The 22,950-nt window shown below is 51.2% G+C and overlaps 1 protein-coding gene across 2 annotated transcripts in view; it reads left to right on the top strand.

Moving 5' to 3' along the window:
* Window positions 1–22,950, top strand: part of LOC135911330 (uncharacterized) — a 307,264-nt gene that overhangs the window by 280,616 nt on the left and 3,698 nt on the right. For both annotated transcript variants that reach the window (XM_070531853.1, XM_070531854.1), the window contains exons 5-7: window positions 5,744–5,845; window positions 16,912–19,559; window positions 21,830–22,145. In XM_070531853.1, the coding sequence (XP_070387954.1) occupies window positions 5,744–5,845; window positions 16,912–19,559; window positions 21,830–22,145 (3,066 nt within the window). The remainder of the gene's footprint in view (window positions 1–5,743; window positions 5,846–16,911; window positions 19,560–21,829; window positions 22,146–22,950) is intronic.

Here is a 22,950-nt window from a genome sequence, read left to right as displayed (position 1 = left end):
TTAAATGCAACGCTGTAAAGATGGTGTGAAGGCAGTACTCTCGGATTGGCTCTATTGCGGTCACAACGTGCAGATTTATCTCCGAGCGATGAATTCTGCTCACGATCGACGGTTGATCAGCCTCGAGAAAAAAAAGCAATATTTCTCGGCACACTTAGCACGAATTGTTCCTCTTCTCACAGCTTTGCCTCCTTCCGGCATTCAAAGGATTCTCTCTCCCCCCCGGCTGAGCCGCGTTCGTTGCTTGAACAGTCACTGTGGATTGATGGACGGAAAACAAAGACACACCGAGCAGTGCGGCAACGACACACGTGCTGCTTGTTCTCTGCCTCTCGTCGTCCTCCTTTGGCTAGAATCGTTCTTGTCGCGAGAGTATACGCACGCACGCTGCGTTTTTCGAGCTGGCGTAAGCGAACACGAAGGAGAGGCACCGCAGAAACAAGACTGTCGGTGTTTTGGGAGCAAAACCGGAGGCCTTCTCCTTTCTTTTCTCCCGCTGTTTCTCCTCTCACTCCTCTCTCGTCCTCCATGCATAACGTACGGCGCTCCTTTCGAGGGGAAAGCCGACAAGAATCGAAGAAAGAAAAGCAGAAAATAAAAAGCATATGTACACTCTCCAACTGCTCGGAGGAAGGTCCTTTCTCTTTCGCGTGTTCAGAACAAGAAGCCGGGAAGAGGAAGAGAGAAAAAGAAGTAAGAAAGAGAGAGAAGAGGGCGGCGCTTTTTTGCTGCCGCTGCTCGGAATCTTGGCCTACATCTTCGTCAGTCGTTGCTTGAGTTTTGGTCGCTTCCGCAGCGCGGCCGCTGGCAGAGCTCTCTCCTGCCATTTGTCGACCGGCCACCGCGCGGACTCGCTGGCGCGCGACGCGGGGACGTCGCTGCTGCGTCGACGACGTTTCTCGCCGCCGCTCTTTCGTCCGCCGTGATCACGCTGCCCCGTGTTGAGCGAACAGTCTCGCCGCTGCGAACCCTGCGCCGCTCGTAACAACCGAGCTTCCTCCGATTGTTGTAGTAGTGCCTGTGGGACCCTTGACCTTCCCCCGACGTGAGTGTGTGTGCGTGCTGGTGCTACTAGTGGTGCGGGCATTGCGCGCAGGAAAAGAAGCCGCTGTTGTCTTGCGCGGCCCAACAAACGTCCCTCGCCGGATGAGCGAGCTCGCCAACTTCCCTCACAATTAGCCACGATTGGAAGTCTCCAGGGCGCCTGGACGAGCGCTGACGCCTCACTATGCGGCTCATTCTACGGCTCCGCCGACTGGATTACACAATGCCTCTCTTCTGAAGCTTCGCAACGAGCGTTTACTTCCCGCACTTGATCATCTGGGTGCTCCGAGAGCAGCTTAACGACACTCGTTGGACTTATTCGCTCATCTCTGCCCTCTCATCTTGAAGTACACGGGGGCGCTCGACCGCAGCCAACTTGTAAAATATCGCCATCTACAAGACATATTTCCCTCTTCATCATAAGTGCTCTTGCCGCAACGTTTTCCGAGTGTGAATGCGCGAAGTCGTTTAAGGCTGTATACTCGACTTTGTAGTTTACGTGCCTTGACTGGTGAATTTCTAAGCTCGTCATCGTGACCCATCGTGTCGCGTCATCGTGAGCAGGCATCTGCAGACGTGTTCCTAAAGAGTGCGCTGTGGTGGCAGTGAACGACACTGCTCCGCGCAGTTCTTAGTCACCGTCACATTGCTCGCCTGTGTCTAGTCCCGTGACATGCGCGATCACGTGATCTGAGCCAACAACACAGCGTGGCATCGCTGCGCCATGGAGGTCCCGGAAGTTTGCTGCTTCAGGGAGAGCGAATGCGCCAAGGCAGAAGAAGACAATGGGGAAACCGAGGCGGAGCAGCAGCGTGGCGTGGGTAGGTTGTTACAAAGGCGAGCTCTCATACGGAACACGCCACCGGCCCACGGCCGATTGCGTTGCATGCGCGCGCATTCTTTTCATTCGTCTTCTTTCTTTCTTTTTTTCTTCCCTTTTCCGAATTAGCGGGTAGCGAGCCACCCGTTGGGCGTCCTCTTGAACCGCGTGGGTTGGGCCGTTCTTCGATTGAGGTTTATGGGCGGATACCCCCGGCGTTGTTTATGCAATTCGCTCGTTACACTCTTTGCGAAGAGTCCGTTACGGCGCGAAATGGTTCGGCTGGCCGCGATACTCACCTCCATCGGCTTGAGCACCGGCAGTGGCGCGGCCTAGGTTGCTCACGCCAAGCGTAGTTCTGTACACAGCTTCCCGCACTCTGTGCGGCCATTGTAGCTGTAGCGAAGGCCAGGCAACGTGAGGTTTATTCATTTCGTGTACGCGTCCGTACCTGTGCGTGCTGAAAGTAATGTAAAGATTGCATGCGCAGGATAATTCTGTAAAGAAAGAAATGGAGAAAAAAGAGAAATGAGAATGAAGCACGGGCGTTGGCGTGTGCTACAATGGTACCAACACCTTCTAGCTATTGCGGAGGCGAGAAATTCATTACTCTTATAGCTCTGAAACTTTGGATACCTTATAACGATCAAAAGGATGCGAATATGAACCTAGCGACACCGATGACGCTTACGGGTATTTACGAAGCATGCTTGTATCCGTTGTTGGGACGGTATGTTTTTTGCAGAAATTAGGGAGGTGGGGGAGGGGGGGTTATCATTTTTGACGCGCACATACTGTAAAAATTCTTTCTTCTTGTTCATGCGTTCATCAAACGTCATCAATCAAGTGCAGTATTCTGAGAGGATTCAACCATGATACCCCAACAACGCAGTTTCTCCGAGTCAAAGGCTAGAGTGGAAATATCAGACAAGGAGAATAAGGGCGAATAATGGTTTCTTGACCTTGTGAAAGGGAGAATTAATCTGGGTAGCTATAATAATAGGTAGCACTTATAACGTAGCAGATATTAAACTACCACGACGGGTCGGATGTTGATGCGGCTGTTGTCGCAGTTGCTCAGTTACCTGCGGCAACCCACTCTGGGGGGGGGGGGGGGGGGCAACCGCCATGTATTCATCATTTCGCTTTCTCTTTTTATTGCATCACGGCTTTTCAGATGCATCGCTTGACGTTGCGTGTTTTGAGCGGAACCCAAATCGTGTCGTAATGTGTGCCCCGGTCATCCAACGTATTGAGGTTAACGTCTTTTCGGCCTGCCAGATGTGCGCGTCTCTTACCAGTCCATTATATGGCGCTCAACGCAATATCGATTCTATGTTTAGCTCCGATTGTTTACTCTCTGGCGCAACGCAGGTGCTGCCACGCGCGGGAGAAAATCACAGACTTGCGCCCAGTCTCGATTCGTCGTCCTTCCGCCTTTCGAATGGGAGGGCGCCGCACGTCTGTTATCAGCAAAATGTACCATGCAGCCACCACGCATAAGATGGCATCGACGCTGTGGCAGTGTTTTAGTTTAAAAAACTTGGAGAGCTATAGAGCCACTTATATTTTCTTTTTCGCAGTGAACGAGCATTTTTAGTCCCGTTTCCTCATTTAATACCAGTTACCGTTCCAACCAGAACATGCAAGCTTCACATCCTGGTCACAGTGAGGGCTCGCGTTCGAGGCCTTCGGCAACGAGAGCGCAGGAGAAGGCGGAGGAAATGCGACGAAGAAAACAACGCCCCGCAATCTTCCTAATGGCCTTGCGAAAATGGCTGCCGCCGCATTTCGAAACGGCGCACAGCCAACTCCTGTATAGTATGGAGCGCGGACGTGTTCCAACGGATACTTAAATCCGCCAAATAGCGGTCGATCGGCGCTACAGCCTATCCAGAACGCCGTCGCTTGTCCTTGCGACTAGATATACACCGAGAGAGGCGAGCGGGATAAAAGAGGCTGCGTAAGAAGGTCGATCGAGACGCAGTTTTTAGCCAGAACGCGTCACGCTTCTCGCCCCTCGGTTTGGCTGCGTGGACATACTGTATGCGTATACATATGTTCCAAGCCTCTCGCCCCTTCCCAGGTGTGGTACACGAACGAGCTTCCCCCGTTCGTCGATTCTGCCGCTTCACGGGCCAAGAAGTCGGTTACTCGGCTTTCGTCCTCCGCATCTTACTTAGCATGCGGGAGAGCGGCGGCGGGGACCCAAGGTCGTGTGAGGGGCTCCCGTTGTGCTCACGTGACGGCTGCTTCGGCGTGGCAGTAAAAAAAAAAAAAAGAAAGGAAAGACAGCGCAGAAAGCCAACGCGGGACGAGCCCCGTTATCTCGATGCATGCTAAATGCCGGCCTCACAACGGCGAACTCGGGAATTTACACCGTGGTGCGGCGGCGATTTCCGCCGCCGCGCCTTTTTTTTCTGCAAGATACCCAGCTAGAAAGCGCGGTGCTTATATCAGGGATGGATAACCGCTATCGCTGTTCTAACGGTCAACGGGCGCGAGCGGAGCGGCCTGTCCCAAGTCGTCCCTCATTTGGTCCGCCGAGAAGCTCCGAAGTGCGCGCTCAAACGAGGGCTTCCTGGCGCACGTAAATGGGGCGTCAGCGCGCAGGCGCCTTGCCTGACGGATCCCGTACAAGACAGACTCGCCGTCGTTTGTCGGTGTTTGCGTGCGCGGTCGAAAGAACCGCGGTCATTTGCAATGCAAGCGCGCGCTCGGTCGGCGCTTCCGATTTCGATGACGACGCGCGCGCGACGTGCTCGGCTTGTTAGAACCGCGGCGGACATACCTGCACGCACGCGCTCCGCGTGCTCTCAATTACGGTCTGTGTCTGGGCGCATTCTCACTTTCGCCGCGTCTTTCTTTGCCGGCTACCGCGCGGCCGCTTTGCACTTCCGTCGAAGATGCGCAGTTCCACTTTTGTTACTTTTCAACCCCCCCCCCCCCCCCCTCGCGGTTTGTCTTACAGCATGTGGGGCGCGTGCTTCGTGATGCCCGCGTGGTTCGCTTTCTCAAAACCTTCGTGACTCACGTAGCAGCTCCTCCACGAGCTGGAACGTTTGCGGCTCGTTTTGAAACGCCTTGTTGGCGCTAACTCGGAGGAACGCGTGCGAGTGGCTTCTCGAAGTGGAGCGACGAAAGGAGGCGAATTGACGCGCCGTAAGGAAGTGCCCAGAGGAATTTGTGGCGGTCGAACTGCACGGAAGAACGGAGATGGAAGCGGCTGTCCGCACCTGCTAATGCGATATTCATGAGCGCCGAAGGCCTTTCGTGGAAATAAGGAAGAGAAAGTGCCGCTGTGTAGTTGCGTGAGGCCTTTGCGGAAGTGTCGCGAGGAAAAGTACATGCAGCGGGACCATCGGAATTCGTATAAACGGCGGCGAACGTCGTTTTTACCTGGAATCGTCCTTTGTCATAAACATGTAATGTGATTGCCAATCTCCTACAACATTCCTTTTTGTTGTTACCTCCGATTCCGATGTATATTTTATTAACAACTCTTTATCTTCGCCTGAACTTGCTTCCTGCCGATGACATCTAAGGAGTTGATACTGTGATCGTTTTACATAACTGGTTGGAAGACTGACAATACCTTAATCAACAATGATCGAACAATGATATCGACAAGGGGACGTATCTTCGTCAGGGCCCTGACGGAGACATGACCCCTTGTCAAAGCGTTGGCTGTGTATTCGAGCTTTTTTGTTTGTTTGTTTGCTCAATGTTTAGACATGCAAGTTGTCATCGTGCTGTGACATTTTTGTCTTGTTTCGGCAATGTCTTATAGCCTTGAAGTCGTGCGATGAACGATTCTGTTGTTTCGATCATTGCTTTCCACAAGTTCTTACGGACAATCCTTCTCTTTTTCTTATGCAGAAGAAGAGAACAAATCTGACTGGGCGCTGCCATCGACTGTCGGGCAGGTCGACGATCTTGCTCCCAGTGGTGATGAAGAAATCTTGAGCCCCATCGAACACGGTAAGACTGGGCAAGTGACCTCAGAAGTCACGCGAAAGAAACAAGGAAAGGGGTAATTTATTCCGAAAAGCGCATTGTTACGTCGGTTGGTGACCTTGGATATTTAATAATGCTTACAAGTTGCAGGCTGATTTCTTTCGACGGTACTCAAGCCCACTAACAGCTGAGCTTGTTTCGTTTGGCAATATATTAATGCTTAAAACCGCTACAAGGCCATCAGAGGAGTGGAACGGGAAAAGCGAATTTCTTTGCGAAGCTATACCCCGAAGCAGTACCACAGCGTCTGAAAACGCAAGCATCGCAGTTGGAACAAAAATTCGTCCTGGACGGTGTCTTTCCGGCGTGGTCACTCTACCGTCTGAGCTGATTGCACTGAGAGTCATAATTGACAAGTACGGAAATATAGCGATTAAATTTGAGGACGTGGCATTACCTTCGACTCTGCTCATCACACGCTCGCGACTCCTATATAATGGACTGACTGCAGTACTAAGAAGACAAGGCATTGCTATCTATAGGATAGCGATATCAATCCATCAAGAAGAAAGCTTCCAGTTTTATTTATATATTTAAGACCTTTCCTTCTTGCCATCACGACGTGCAACGACGCGACTTCCCAAACGCGGCTCTTTAAATCGGGTTGTTAGTGTCATCAGTCTTACGCGGCTAAACACGGAAAGCAACGTTGTGGCAAGTTGCGCTGCCTATATATATAGCCATAGAGATCTCCCGAGATAGCAGCCCTATCGCCCCCTTCCGAGAATCGAGTTCCTCGAGCGCAGCCTTGTCGGTTCGGTTTGGAAATGCCCGATTCTCGCTCCGCGCCGCACCCGTGTTTTACCGTTTCGCTCGAGGCGAAATAGCGTTGCAAGGCACAGTCGCTGTGAGAATTCGGACCTGCAGTGACCACACATTAATTACCCCATGCATACCGAAGCGTACCAAGGGGCAAAGCGATACACGCCGACATTTGCGTCGCTGCTGGCGTATACGTACCCCCCATTTCCTCTAAGCGCTGTAGAGTCAGGCGCACGCGTCTCGATAAGGAAACAATAGGAGGAATCTCACTTTGCATTGTTCCTGCTCACTTAAGACTTCGAGAAGGAGAGATAAGATTGCGCTGCTTGTTTAGAGTTGGCCCGAAGAAAAGACAGCCACCCCGCACTACTTTTGCTACTCAGCGAAGAATCAGATAGCAGCACGAGATCGAGTATCGCATATTTAAACCGTTCAAACGCGGAAGAAGCAGCGGAAGTGGAAGTAAGAGGGCGCGTTGTTGCCAGGAAGCGGAATGACTCTCGGCTAACTCGAATCGGCCACTCCCATGGGTGTAGCGAGCACGCGTACATCGCCGTCATAACGGCGTAAGACAATCACTCCTTCCCTTCGGCGTGAGAAAGTTGCTCGTCGGTATCCTCTCTCGGCCAGCACTGCCACCATTCCGCGGTGGTCATGCCTCGTTCCGAGGCCGGCCGTCGCTTCTTTGTTCGCGCGCATCTCTCGCGTATAGGCGCGGCGTCGTTGCTTTTGTTTTAGCTCGCGTGCATGCGAGGCGGAACAGTGCTTCCAAATCGTGTATACGCCGGGCCTCCGGATATGTATAGAGCGCAACGTGGCACGGGGGCGTTGTGCGCGCTGTGCGTGGGAAAGATGGCTGGGGTTCGCTTCGGACGAGAGATGTGTATGGGTATCGTTCGTTGAACGGGAAGCGCGAGTATAGTTCCCATATACGTCTGTTTGCATTCTGCCAAGTACGTGCGCAGAGGCGACTGTGTTGTAGTTCGGTGGGTCGTGAGTAGCACACGTTTCCTAGGCATCGGTTGGGGGCAGGTCTCACACACGGTGCAATTGCCCAGTGCAATGTTGTGCAGTTTCTTCGTTATTCGATCCGGCGTGACTGGGAATTTTGCAACATTGTGTCGAAAGTAACCATCACCGTTTCCGCTCGTTCCTTTTCAACCCGCTTTACTGCTCCGCATCTTATATAACACAGACCTGATCGAGCGAGTCTATGGTTTTATACGTGTACTTCCGGACGAAGCGACACCCTCACTGTTTTCTTTCTTTTATTTCTTTTCATCCCCAGATCTCCTTTCCACTGCTTCAGGTAGCAAACCGGGCGTTTCTCTGGTTGATTTCACTGCCTTCCCTTTGCTTTTTATCTCTCTCTACGTCGATGGGGAGAGAAGGCATTCTGTGAAAATTTAATGCGCATACCTGGCTGCTGGCCTGGCGCGCTGCTCTAGAAACAACATTATGCTATAGACGCAATAAGAACAAAGGCACACACAACAAAAAACAAACACGTCCACACTAATAACCATACTTACAGACTCTCGTGAGTGAGGCAACCTTAAAGAGATCAATCCCTCTTTTCTTCGCGCGCATCCCGCAAACAGCAATAAAGAAACGCTGTAACGGTAACTGAAACACCGAGTATCCACCGATAATTAATTAATCCAGTGGGGCTCCCTGCCGCTCTTCCACTGGTACAGTTACCAGTGCGGGGTCATTGCATCGCGTCACGGTAGGCATCTTAAAGGCTTTTCTGTACCAGGGAGTCCTCGGTGTTTGAGTTTGTCTGAGCTAAAAACATTAAGGATCGTATTGGTTCAAGCACTAACCCCTGTGACGCACACTTGGTGGTATTTTGTCGAGCTTTCAGTTCCTGTTGTCGCGGCTCATGAGCAGCGGAAGCACGATGGCAAGGCCACTGAATCAAGCTATCAGTTGCGCTTCCACCTCGGCGGCACTGCTCGCAACTTCCAAACGGTAGATAACGATCCCGCACGCGACTGCACAGCTAGGCCGATAAGACGTGATTTCATACCGTCACAATGTGCATTCACAGCCTAACAGCTAAAACAATGGAAAACCTCTCCGACGTTGCTGCACATGCCTAGTGCAGCGCAAGCGCATTTGCACACTGTACCACACACAGTACTGACGTACTGCCCATCGTTATCGGGCGCTGGTTTTCTTTTTCTTTCTCCATCCTATACACTCGACAGCTTTCTCGACGCCTGGGTTGCTCAGTGTTCGACGTATCCGGCGATAACAAGCGCACGAGCAACGAACAAGTACCCCACATTCCAGAAGCCTGATTAAATTTGTCGCTTACGTGAGCCTACGCGCTCCTCGCATTCCAGGAATTCCTGCGTCGTTATGTGTCGCACGCGCTGCGTGATCCAATAAAAGGAATTTCGAACCCTCGGGGGGGGGGGGGGGATAGGCGGGGGCAGGGGGGTAATATACGAATGTGTCGTAATTGTCGAGCCGCTTTCGTCACCTGTGACCGACAAGGAGATTAACGAGTCGATAAGCTCTTAAGCTGGCAGAAGGCCGGGAGCAAAAACGAGACAAACCCGAGAAGCACTAGCAGAACGGGAAATACGAGTGCGCTACTGTCGTTTGTCCAGCGCTGGCATAATGAGGCATAATAACGGCCAGCTAGCTGTTTGTGTAAAAGCGCCCACGGGGCAACTCGCTCACTGTGAACGCAGGCTGCGAACGTGGCCGGGATTCCTACGAACGTTTCTTCTGCGCTAAGGTGCTCTGTCGTACATACGGGAACGAGGTTCGGCCATTGCTGGGCAGTTAATAAGCGTGCGTGGGGATTGAGCTGCGCACAGATTTCAAGGTGCTTGGCCCGAGGGGAGCTGCTACAAACACTTTCGTCTCGGGAAAAACCATGCTACGCTGCGGGAACTACGCTATGGTGTCAGATAGTGCGTCAGGGCCCCTATTCGCTAAACCGCTTCGTACCGGCTCGCCGGTATCAAAACAGCTCGTCAATGGCCGACACCTTTTGAGCTACCAAATACAATGGCACATTTGGGCAATGCGAAAGTGTGCCTAAAGCCTCCAGGAGAAGGAGCTTGCAGTTCATGCGGAACTCGCGTCCTATTTTACAGAACGTTGCGTTCGTAAAAGTATTCTTGCAATTGACCGATGGCCTTCGCTAATATCCTTGCTATCGGTACATGCATTCTTACAAACTTCTCAAGCGTACGAACTTCTCTCCAATATGCGCCCAGTTAACATGAAACCGATTGGCATTGCATTTCCTTTCAAATAAGAATTGAGTAGATCTCTAATGGGGAAGACGCCGTCCAACTGTGAGCCATTCACGCGTGCGGTCAGCTATGAGAATTCTCCAGCACTGTCAGCTGACGCCAGCGCTTGCACAGTACTGCACGGTACTATTGGGAGTGTGGTGATACACCGCATGCCATTCCTCGACCCGTAGCAATATCTTCGCTTTCGTCCGGCGCTCGCCGGGGGCTCTTTAACTGGGCCACTGTGTATATGTGCGCATCGATAAGGGTTGCACCCTCACCCGCCGAGTAACAGAACGCCTCCGGAAATGCTCGCCCCAGGTGAGCTGCGTTCCTCGCGTTGTTAGCGGCGCCCGGCGTGTGCTCCTGCCTCCTGCTGTTTTGTCCTACCGTTCTTCTATTTTTTTTTACCTCTTTGCTACCATGCGTACTATATATCGTATTGCGCGTGTAGTTAATCTCCTTAGCTACGCTTGGCACAGCTCCCTGTTGTGTGCCTAAGGAATGCGGCGGGCCATCGCAACGCACCGGTATTGAGGACGTGCCGATTCTCTTCGGATCGAGGATGAAGTGGAAACGTGAGTTATGAGACATGATCGCCCTGCGATTCCTGTTTGTCGCGTATATCATTCTATGAACGTTGTTTCTGTACGTATTTCTGCGATTCCCGTCTTGGAGTGCGTGCCTCTGTCTGTCTGTCCTATGGATTTGAGCTCCTCAACTGCAAACGGGCGCTGGAAAATAAGTTTTCGTCTCAGTTGTCGGCAACACGTGGGCCATTCTCGAAGGCGTGTGTCGATTGCACCACGCTCTCGGTACAGTACATGACGGTGGAGTACAGTTAACGTAGCGAGCCATAGGTTATAGTCGGATGATCGATGTGCGGGACGTGTTAAGCGGTACAAGCAGACAGGCGAGATGAATAATAGTGCCCGTCTTGTCTACTTCACGTTGTTCGTCGGTCGTAATGCTATGTCACACAGGAGAGTGCGTTAATCAGACCAACGTATTCGTCTCTTTTCATGTGTGCCTGCTTGTGCTTACGCGGCTGCGCGTTCGTTTCAGGTGGGTCGGCTCTCGTGTATACTTATAGATGTGCGAATGTCCCGAAGGTATCTTTTGCGCTATAGTACGTAGGCAGTTCTTGAATTACTTTATGAAGGGAGTGGAAACAAATTACACGTCTCGGAAGCACCGCCTCCAAGAGACACATATTTCGTCCCGTCTCAGATAGCTGCTGATCTGTTACACTCAAGTGCAAAATCATCGGCGCCGCAAATTTAAGGGGCGGAGAACAAACGCCAGTGAAAGTCATGTGAAATTCCTTTGTTGCTGGCACTTCGCGCTGATAACGTGCTGTTTTTCAACAATACTTAATATTGGACGCTGTCTGCTTACCGGACGCTGTCTGCTTATCATTGGACCAACATAGCGTTGTTTCAGCCATGGCGCTTTTGCTTGCCATTTTCGTGCGTTCTGGTATATCAGAAAGCTTTTGTTTTCTCTGTGAACAAACCTGCCTTTGAGGCTTACTCCAGCTTGCGGTAAACACTCCGCGGTGTCTTCTTCCTCTATAATAGGCCTCATTCCAGTGAAGCAACTTTCACGTTTATCTGCGGAATTCTTGGTCGGACCACTTCCGCTCGACGCTGTGTATACAAATGTCCTCGGAATCCTATGTGTACAGTACACACACACACACACACACACACACACACACACACACACACACACACACACACACACACACACACACACACACACACACACACACAGACACACGTATATATATATATATATATATATATATATATATATATATATATATATATATATATTATATATACGAACATTTCCGCGTTCGCCTCCGCGCAACAGGAGACAGAATTCGAAGGGGGCGCGACGCGGTACAGCGATGAGCACAGTTAGGGTGAACACGCGAGCGCGTGGCCGACGGCACTGTTAGCGCCGCGTCACGGCAATCGCTGGAAGCATTGCACATGCGCAGTATGCGCTATGCGAAAGAATATTTCCACCGCGCGCACCACGTCACTGGAGACGCTCGTTCGTCGTCTGCTAGCCGCATTTTTGTCTGCTGAGCTGACACTTTCAGTACTTGCTGGCCCATCTGGTAGAAAATGTGGTGCGTCAATGAATAAATCAGCATAAGACACTTTGTGTTTCAACTGTTTATTGAACTGCAAGCTCGCAGTGTAAGTGGAACAGACGTACTACAGGGAAATAAAATATTAGAATTTCTAGAACCGAGTCACGTCACCACTTACAGCAACGACTGCCGCTGTCCTGGACGGTAGCGAGTCATAAAGTGCCTGCACATATTCGTGATTGGCCTTTAGGCTTTCCCACTCGTGGCTGACTGCGGCCCACAACTGGTCGGAAGTCGCCGAATGAAGGGGCTTTCTTGCCAAGGCAGCTTTCAGGCGGCCCCACACGTTTTCAATAATATTAAGGTCCGCCCCTTTCGATGGCCATTCCAGTACGGGTATGTGCTGCTCTGCCTGGAAGTCCTTCACAACCCTGGCTGTGTGGATCGGCGACCGGTCTTGCTGGAAAAGATAGTTGCCGTCGGGGAATAAACTGCTCGCATATGGCAACAGCACATCGTTCAAAATACTGCAGTATTGCTGAGACGATAAGTGCCCACGTATGCGGTGTAATGGTCCTAAACCATATTGCGAAACCGCACCCCACACGCTCACACTTGCTCTCCCGCTGGTAGAGACACGTTGCACGTTGTCTGGATCGTTCCTGCATGGCGTTGTTAAATAAAGTAAGAAACCCACTCTTTAACGAAAAGGTTTACGTTACCGTGTTCGAGGCTGTCTCCACACAAGCACTCTTTGGTCTTGTCGCGTCGAAAACGCGGACTCGTCCGAAAAGATGACACGTCCCCAGTCTTCGGTTGTCCACGACACGTGCTGCTCAGCGAACTGCCGTCGTGCTTCCTTGTTGGCAGCCGTAAGTAGCGGCTTCTGTGCTGCGACGTAACTGCGAAGGCCTGAACTACGCAGGCGACGTCGAACAGTAGTGTCCGAAACGTCTAAATCCAACTCCTCGCGAACTGCTGCGGCAGGCAAAAAAGGATTCTCGACAACAGCTGCAATTATGCATGCATCTTCGTCATCTGTGGTAGCCCTAGGACGAGGTGCACGTGGCGCATCCCGAATGCGACCTTCGTTCTTATATGCCTGAATTATTCGGTTCACAGTCTTGAGAGGCCTACCTACTAAAGAGCCGATGTATCGCTGGGAATAACCTTTTAGTGAAAGGTCAACGATAGAGCGTCGTTGATGATCCGGAACTCTGGCCATAATAGCATGTGGTGACAGACTGAACGTCTGCGGTAGATGCTCGGTGTTTTATATGCTGCATTTGCATGCGGAACAACTCTGAAGATATTAGTCACGCCCCCCATAGCTATGTGCATTTTTTTTTTCAGTTTTGTGTTCTTGAAGCACTTTGAATGCCGAAAGTATCAGCTCATAACGCAAAAGTTCCGCTAGCAGACGATGGACGGGCCGCTCCAGTGACGTGATGCGCGCGGTAGAAAGACAGCCTCGCTACACGTGTACTGCGCATGTGCAGTGCTTCCAGTGATTGTCGTGACGCGGCGCCAACAGTGTCGTCGGCCACGCGCTCGCGTGTTCACCCTAACTGTGCTCATCGCTGTACGCTCGGCACGTTCGGTGAGGCCTTCCTCGCCCCACTCGGAGTTGCTCTGTTTCGGTCCAGCCCCAGTAAGCGAGCGAGCCTCGAGGGCGTTAAATGTTTCACATTGTGCACAGCACGCGAACGGCGGCCGGCCGGCCTGCTGGCTGGCGACGGCGTTGGTTTCCGGCCCTCTCGTGGGCCGTGAACCGGGCGCGTCGGAGGCGACGACGACGACGCAGACCGGGGCGTCGTTTTCCGTGGCTAGCTCGCGTGACCGTTGTTTGTTGCTCCCCGAAAGTGGCGCTGGCGGTGCGCGATCAAGAGAAGAAAGAAAGAAAGAAAGAAAGAAAGAAAGAAAGAAAGAAAGAAAGAAAGAAAGAAAGAGGGGAGAGGAACTACCGAGTAGGGGGCCTCGAGGCCGTTCACATTGGAGAAGGAAGTCCCTATTTTTCGGTCACGGCCCGCGGGAATTTCGATTCGTGACTTTCGAGTGGAGAAAATAACACGGGCGGAACGAGACGGCACCACGGCAGAAGCTATATAGCGTCGACTGCGTGGCGGCGTCGACGACACGCCACACTGCGGAGTCCTTGAAAGGCCGCCGATTTTCTCTTCGTTCTTCTTTTGTTCGATGCCTGTTTCGTCGTCAATATGTCTGCTCTTGGTTTTCTTCTTTTCTCTTTTCTTTATGTCGAGTCAAGAGAGCGCGCGATGTGGGCTGGTCCCTCGACCGGCAGGAGGATGGAGCGGTCGCACCTTCGGACGAAAGCTGGGGCTGCTACGCCATTTCTTATGTTATTTTGTATTCGAAGGTGCAGCAGCTTTGTGTGTGTGTCATTGTCTTAACCGCGGTCCACGATGGAATGCGGAAAAACAAAGCAAGACGCCTGAAAGGGGCTTTGTATACGCATATGCGCGAACCGTAGCGCCTGTTCGCTATACGTGCCTTTCCGTAGCTGTTGTTTTTCAGCTCTGGTATCAGTTATCGTTATCGTTTTTCTAAGCAGAAACAAAACTAGAATCACCAGCCCTTCTACGTTTTTGGGGACAATGGGAACGTGCTGATGACGTGAATGCTCAAATTTGTTACTCCAAAAAGCGCCACACATTGGTCTGCAGACCGTGAAACTCGCGCTGTGTCGGCGACTTCATGAAACTTGAATTCCTAAGCTTGTCTTTCGACGCACGCTACCGTATTCACCTCAGAATTGCAATTGCAGAAGAAGAGAAAAAGGAAGAAAAAAATATATATTCCTAGGAATTAGACACGACGATAGTGGTCACCACGTGGAGAACCGTGCTAGATTTTCGACCCTGCAAATCTCTCCAGGTAAGCTTAGAGTGCCTGTCATTATTGTATGGCTCATCAATGTCGCCTCGCCTCGTGAACACGAGGCGTGGTGGTCAAATTTTATAAGCACGTACTCACGTACCTCTTCAGTGCCTATGAGATCAAGTGCGTTGCTCAGCCTCGCACCATCTATAGACTTACTTTCCAAGGTGAAACTTTCCACTCCTTTGGCAAAGTCGACCGACTATTGTGTCTGGTTGCCGCGAAAGCTTGATGCATTTGTCACCCGTGACACAGCGGGGTTCCCTTGTCTGCCCTCGGTCCGGGGCGACGCGCAACCGAGCCTTGAACGTCTCAGCGTGAGCGCGACTGCCGTCTCTGACATCCGACATCCGCCCTGGAAGGACGTGCACTTCCGGGCGCGCCGCATTTCCCCTTAGGGCAACCCAGAGAAGGAAGGCTCGTGGCTTTGGCCGCGCCCGAGGTCATTGCCACGCGTGGGAGCAGCGTGAGTGCGTGTTCGCGAGCAACACGATCTTTCAGCGATCGCGTTGATGGGCCGCGTCTGCGTCTTGGCGACGAGCAGCCGTGACCGATGAGCGGAGACGAAAGCGCCGCGTGCGTGTCTATGTGTGTTGCGTCCGCGTGTGTCAAGCTCGCGCTCGGGAGGGAGAGAGCACGGGCTTATGGCGATGTCTCGCTTCTGTCGCCAGAAACGAGTGCCGCTCCCCCGTCATTGCCGTATTGTGGTTCTTCTTTCTCATCGGTGGTCGCGTGCAGTCGGGGGGCTGCTGAGACATCTGGTTTCTGTTTCCCCTTCGAGTACCTGTCGCGTGAAGACTGAGATGTGAGGCGACAGTGCTTGCTGCAGCATATCTTCGCTACAGAACCGGCGGGTGCTCTTAGACGGCGAGGTTGTCTCGCGTGAAAGCGAAATAAGTCATGATCCGAAATCTTGCCGACAGACCGTTCTGCGTTCCTCCAAATAAACACTCTCTCTGAAATTCGCTGTTATCGTTGCAAATATATATATATATATATATATATATATATATATATATATATATATATATATATATATATATATATATATATATATATATATATATATATATATATATATATATATAAGCTGTATTCCTTCCTAATGTAATTAAGCCAGGGCCTGAATTGGTTTAACTGCGTGCAAAATTTTCACCTGTAAATGTGCACATAATTACGTATAATTGTCAGGTAAAATTTGTGCCGTGTCTTCATTCAGTTAGACTTTTCATAGCGGGTGTGCTTGTTTGAAATAGCCATTTAAGACATAGTGTATACTGGCGAAGCGTGCATTCGTCATCGCTGTCAGTCACGCCGTTCGGTCCTTCTTCATACAGACATTATACTACAAGCAGAAATTGTTGTCTCAAGTACATATTAGATTAGATTATGGGGTTTTACGTGCCAAAACCACTTTCTGATGATGAGGCACGCCGTAGTGGAGGACTCCGGAAATTTTGACCACCTGGAGTTCTTTAACGTGCACTTAAATCTAAGTACACGGGTGTCTTCGCATTTCGCCCCCACCGAAATGCGGCCGCCGTGGCCGGGATATGATCCCGCGACCTCGAGCTCAGCAGCCCAACACCATAGCAACCGAGCAACCACGGCGGGTGTCTCAAGTACAGGAGTATGCTTGAAAGAAGCCTTTTCTATGTATGATGTTCTCTCGAATGTGGCATTTTGGAAATGTTGTGAAATTAATTGATAGGGAGCATTGCGGTTTTATTACAAGCACACAACAAACCGACAAGGACCAACAACCTGCCTCTTTTTTTTTTTTTGCTTGTGATTAGCCACAAACTAAGTTAGCAGACAGAAAACAGAGGACCTTGAAGGTTCCCCTGCAATGTTTCTCGTGTCATCATTCGCGCTACGTAATAGGAGATCCCATTAATAATGCTCGCTCTAAATGTCAGACGCGATGATAACTACTTCTTGCGAACGCTGTTGATTGATTAACTAAGCGTCGCTCATACGTTTCTCTTCGTTTCGTTGTTCAGAAACACCCAGCCCGTTCAGGGAGAGGAAGGAGAAGTCCCGGACTCCGGACTCGGAAGACCCCATGAGCTCTGACGAGGGCGGCGGCGGAGGCTTCCCGTCCCTGCTGCTGCGGCGGCTGCCACCCGACGGCCACGAGTTCCCGACCGCGTACAGCGAACCTTCGCTGCCCAAGGCGCCGCCTCCACGATCCGCTGCTATCAGCACTTCCGGCTCCCAGGAAGACGCGCTGCCCCTCAAAAAGCCCATGCACGTCTACGAGGACTCCGGCATCTTCTCGGACGACCCGCTGTCCTCGCTTTCCGCTTCCGAAGGGGAAGAAAAGACGAAGGTCGCGGCGACCAAGTCGCCCAAGGAGTGCTGCAGTCGCCAGGGTGACGGGCGAGCCGCCGTTGCCGGCGAAGAAGCGCCCTGGACCAACGGCGTCGACAAGGACTCCACGACGTCGCCACCGCCAGCTGCGATGATCGCGGCCGAGCCACCGCCTGCTGGCGCGGCAGCCAAGGAGGACACCAAGTGCCTTCCGGCGATGTTCGCGTCGACGCCCCTGCCCACGCCGGCGGCCCAGTACAGCTCCCCTCTCATCCTGGACAGGAGGGCTTCGGCCGAGGCCACGCAGAAGAGATACTCCGGCATGCTTGCCTCCATGCTTGAAACGACCAAGTTCGGCACCAAGCTCAAGGGGCTCGTCATTCCCGACAAGCCCAAGGCGCCTGCGACGGTGGCCAAGACGCTGCCTGTGATTGTGAGCAACTCCGTTGTGCCAGCGTCCAACAAAATGGTCACTACCTTGGAGGATAGCAAGCCTAGGAGGGACAGCAAACACTCTCCGCCGTCGCCGAAACACACTGCCTTGCTCGCCGATCCTCCGTGGAAGACGAAAGAGGTGGCCGAGGTTCCCAAGTACTCGCCAGCGTTCAAGCGCCGATCTCTCCAGGTGTCAAAGTCGTGCGATGTGTCTCCCGTGCGCGGCGGCTCCCAGAATGCCTTCCAGTTCTCCCTAACGCACAGCAAGCCCGTGACGCCAGTCCTGCCGGAAACGCCCGTCATGTCTCCGCCTCCACTGAGCTACACGTCGTCCGGAAGCAGGTCGAGGTCGAACAGCAGCTCCTCTACCTTCTCCAATCCTTCCAGCAGTGGATGTTCGTTGGAAATAGCCAAGAAAAGCCGGGCCGATTCGTTCGCAATGAGTGATAGCGAGCAGAAGCAAACGCCCACTGTCGTTTCTGAAACGACCGTTGCAAATGGTAAACCTTATGGGCAGTCGCCGCTTCTGGAGCGGTATCTCTCTAGTTCCACCTATGATGAAAAGAACGCCGAGGCAAAAGTGTCGAGGCAGAACAGCGTAAAAAGCGTTTCGTCCACCGATTCTCGAAGTGATGCAAAGACAATTACAAATGGTCATGACGGGCCCAGTGCAAAGTACAATTCTGAGCGGAGAAGTTCGGCTGAAATTCAGCGGAAAAATTCCTTCGGCTCCGCAGACGCTGTGATTCAGGAGGCGACAGCACCAATGGTCAGTGCATCTAGCAGCCCTCCTCAAGTTCAGCGGCTAACCACGGCTGAAACGAAGTGCGACGAAAGCAGGAAGGCGGCGAGGACATGGGAGACCACGTCGCTCAAGGACGCCAAGACGAAGTTCCGTTCGATGGACGACCGTAGCTGGAACTCGCAGTTCAGGCGAAACTCTTGCGAGCAGCCGGTGTACTCTACAAGAGTGAACAGTGCCTCTAGCCTTAACGCGGACCAGAGGACACGGTCTCTGGACCTGAAGGAAAGTCCCAGCGAAGCTTGGCAAAAGAGCGTTAGAGCCAGTCAACTTGGTCAACAGAAAACGGTGCTCAAGAAAACGATCGACAGCGCAGGCAGCGCGAAGAGCTTCAAAGCTCTGGCTCAAAAGTGGGAGCAGAGGTCCCAGGACGCACAAGGAAGCGTCCCGCAAGCACCGAGGAAAGACATAGTCGTTACAAATGGCAAGAGTCATCCGCCGGTTGCTCCCAAGCCGCACGAATATAATAGGCAAAGCCAGTACATCGTTGCTAACGGAAAGGCGTCCCCGTCGACGTCTGCCGAGTACTCTCCCTCCGTGCAACTACGCTCCCAGAAATATTCTCTCTCGAGACCCGCATCGATGTACGAGGAGAGGGACAAACCGCGCCTGAGTACTGATTGGCCAGAGTCACATCCTTCGTCTTATCTCCGAACCAAGGTGGACAGGCCATCTAGCGCGACTTACAGAAGCAGCAAGAACTGCTCGCCTTCGCTCAGCGTAAACGACATCAAAAAGGCGTTCGAAACCGAAGCTGCGAAAGTGCCTCCGCGGACCCTGACCTCTCTCCGAGCCATGAGGTCCGAACAACAGCTTCCACTTCCCGAGCACCGGCGGTTCTCCTCGATCGACTCGAACGATTCAGGCAACAGCACTGCTTCGAGGGAACAGTACTCTTCCATGACCTCCCTGGCCTCCACTAGCAGTCTCATCTCGCCCCAGGAACTTCAACAACTTATCGACGAGGCAAACCAATCGCTGGACGAAGCTGGCGCCTCTGGACATGACATTCACGTCGTCATCCTCCACAAGGACTCGCCAACAAGCGGACTTGGGGTTACCCTTGCAGGTGGCTCCGACTACGAAACGAAAGAAATTACGGTGAGTGGTTCGTAGCAAATTCGCTACGCACGTGATATTCTGGTTAACACAATGGCATTCGTATGATTTCGTGGCGCTTAACCTGGTAGCCTCGTGTCATTTGGCTGCGTGTGCTTGCAGCGAAAAATATTTTGAAAACATGCCTGTCAGAGGAGCGGCACTACTTCTCATGTCGTCATTGTCAAAAGACAAAAGAAAAAGCTTCTGAGACTCATTTATGGAGCCTTGATATTCGGTAATTACAGATAGCAATTGTTTCACGTAATATTGCAACTTTGTATGGCCAAATCACGCTAATCAAGCGCATCTATCTTTTTTGTAACGCGATGTATATAGCGGGTGTTAGTCATAACGTGCCGCAATTTGAACCAATCGTTAAATAAGGTATGTCTCAAAGGTTATAAGCTGATTGTGTCTGTTAATGCTGTAATCGCCAATGCGGGGGCCTGCGGCTTTGTCAAGCTGTCTAAATGACAGCCTTTTCCGCACGCCCCTGCGTATCATTACACTGTACTAATGCGAAAATAAACATAATCGTCATTGTCATGTCGCAGGCCAAAGATACCAGCAGGATATAATTTGCAGTTTATATTTTTCGCGATAAAGTTATGGCTTAAAAATAAAGACTGGCCGCAGTACTAGTAATTTTTGTATTGTAAGGAGGCGCTTGGCCAAACTACCTAGTTTTTTTTGCTAAAGTTCTTAATCCTTTCCGCAGCGTATTTTGAAAACTGAAGAGCATGGCAAACTTTCTCACTTTCATGACCACAGTAACACTCGGTAGAACTGGAGCGGCGTATTACGTACAAAAAACTATTTGTATGTGCCACTTGCAGTCGAAGCAAGTAAATTATTGTATCTATGTGTCGCTGGAGATTTGCTGCTATGTTGAATTATCTTTGTGGGACAATTTAATATGACAATGACTGTTTCACATTCTCACTGTTGAACCACTTATCCGCGGAACAGTGGTTATACACTTGTCTATAATATTGCGAATATCCGTTTAGACATGATTAAACTTATTAGTCAACTGCGCTACAAGGATAATTTGACTAGACAGAGGTTCAGAGGTAGACGGATACTTGAAGGGATCAACAGTGTTCGCAAGAAACAGAAAATAAGCTTTATTAAAAAGAATGGTCCGGCAGTTTGGGTTGTGGTAGCCTCAGGTGCCGGCTCGAAGTCCTTGGACTCAGGCGGCAGCCTCGTCTCGCCGGACGGCCCAGAGCTGGTCTTCCTCCTCCGAATTTTTGAGAGCCGCCTCCAGCGGCGGCACGCCGCCGGAGAAGGTCAGCGTCGGCGTGTTCGGAACATTTCTTTTTAATTTCAAATGGGGAAAAATGGGAGGTTGGTCTCAGCGGTTTAACGAGTATAAAACGTCTTAAGTTCTCTTCGCCGTAGCGTAAATCTAAAGTTAGTCTAAAATTTGCCGCTTTCTTTTGATCTTTGGTTCAAATTACGCAAGACGCCCAGCATATCCCTCCCCATGGAGCTCAGTCTGAACCGATGATAACGTGAACTCATGGATATTGATGTTTGAAAAGTGCCGCATACATATTGAGGCACCGCCAATTAGACCTCTGCGGCAAAGTTCTGCAATATGTGCAAGCTGTTTGAGGGAAATGCATTCGAAAGTACAGATTCTGGTATTCACTGTATCATGTAATACGCCTCACTACTTTCTTTTTTTCAAAGTAAGTATATACATCAGGCAAAATTCAGAGGTTACCAGGCGTTCTCCAAGTATGCTACAATAGTAGTTTTTGCTCCACTGTCTGATGCTTTTCAGACAGCTCAAGCGTGAAGCGGAAAGCTGGAGCCTAACCATGAAACTGCAACATACAAAACTAATCATCTATTCTTGAAATTATTTCATAAACGGAGAAAAATATGTAGACGTTATTTGTCGTCATTTATTGCTTCAATACGCAAAACCAGAGGAGCGCTCACTCACCCTACATTGTCGGTCCTGGAGCGTGGAGAGTGCCTAGCGTGCGAGAAACCGAAAACCCTTGTCGAATCCCAGGGAGGTTGGCAATTAAAGCTTGACTTTAATAATTGGATCCTATGTAGGAAATATGTGTGCCGCACACATTAAGCATGCGTTAGCGCCTGTAGCGTGTATCTGTGTGTCTTAGAGGTTTTGTGGGTGTATGGGTGTGCCCTGGCGTTAAATCATGTCATGAAGTAAGCACCAACTTACCCAACATGTGCTTCCAATCAAGGGATGGCACACTAAACTGTGCTGCTGAACATGAAATGTGCAGGTCCACAAGGTAATCGCCGGGGGTCTGGCAGACCGGGATGGGCGAATCAGGAAGGCCGACCGAATCCTCTCCATCAACGGCAAGACAATGAAGAGCGTGACGCACAAGGACGCCATCGACATCCTCAAGTCGCCAAGGCAGGAAGTGGTGCTGGTCATCTCGCGGGATGGCCGCCAGTCCGTGCGGACGACGCCCAACATCAGCCGGGCCTCCAGCTTGTCTTCCGTCCTGGACGTGGTCGACGAGCCCGAGGTCGTCCCCTCCTCCGCCTCGCCTGTGACCGAGGCCCAGCAGAGCCCCACGCCTGCCAAGCACGGTGAGCTGCCCCGCAACCCCCAGTGTAGGGTAGCAAACCGGATGCGGTTCTTGTTGACCGCCCTGCCTTTCCTACCCTTGCTTTCTCTCTCTCTCTCTCTCGTTGTGAACCCTGTAATGCCCACTCACAGTTCCGCGTCAGGGAAAATTAGAAATTGTTCGCTTTTATTTCTGGCCATGGAGAGCACACTTGTGCAAAAGAACAACAATGAAGTGCTATTTTAACGCTAACTTAGTGTAGTAATGAAGTAGCAGTATCATGTCTTAAGTACTCACAAATTAAAACATACTCCAGCGTTATTGAAAACGCTATCATAGGCTATGCATAAATCAGAATTTTGAGGCTCAATACAGCGTAGCATATATCATACAGTGGGCATTGCAGCGTTGAGCCTTCCAGCGTTGAGCCTCTCCTAAAAATAAAACTAATTAAAGCTGTATCATATAATTACCTCTCTACGATACTAAGGAACGCCCAAGTTAACGTGATAGGAAGCTCGGTAAGCCAGGCAAGTCGTAAAGACGAAAGACGGGATGCCAACACCACCGTGGAGTTCCTACTGTAACCGAGATGTCAATGGATATGACGGCGTCTGCTCGGCGTCTGCTCGGCGTCTGCTTAGTTAATTCTAAAAAAGCCAACTGCTGAGTTTATTGAATTTTGAGAGTTCTTACTGCATGAGCCACGACTGCCCGAACTAAAGAAAAAGAAATGTTTGGAATTCGTGACGTCACACTGACTTTCTGACGCTGTGATTTCGGTGCGACATTCAAGAAATTTAACTGTGACCTTCCTTTTATGTCTT

The sequence above is a fragment of the Dermacentor albipictus genome, chromosome 1 (genome assembly GCF_038994185.2).
Source record: "Dermacentor albipictus isolate Rhodes 1998 colony chromosome 1, USDA_Dalb.pri_finalv2, whole genome shotgun sequence".
In the NCBI taxonomy this organism is placed as follows: domain Eukaryota; kingdom Metazoa; phylum Arthropoda; class Arachnida; order Ixodida; family Ixodidae; genus Dermacentor; species Dermacentor albipictus.
This window is presented reverse-complemented; position numbering and strand designations above follow the sequence as displayed.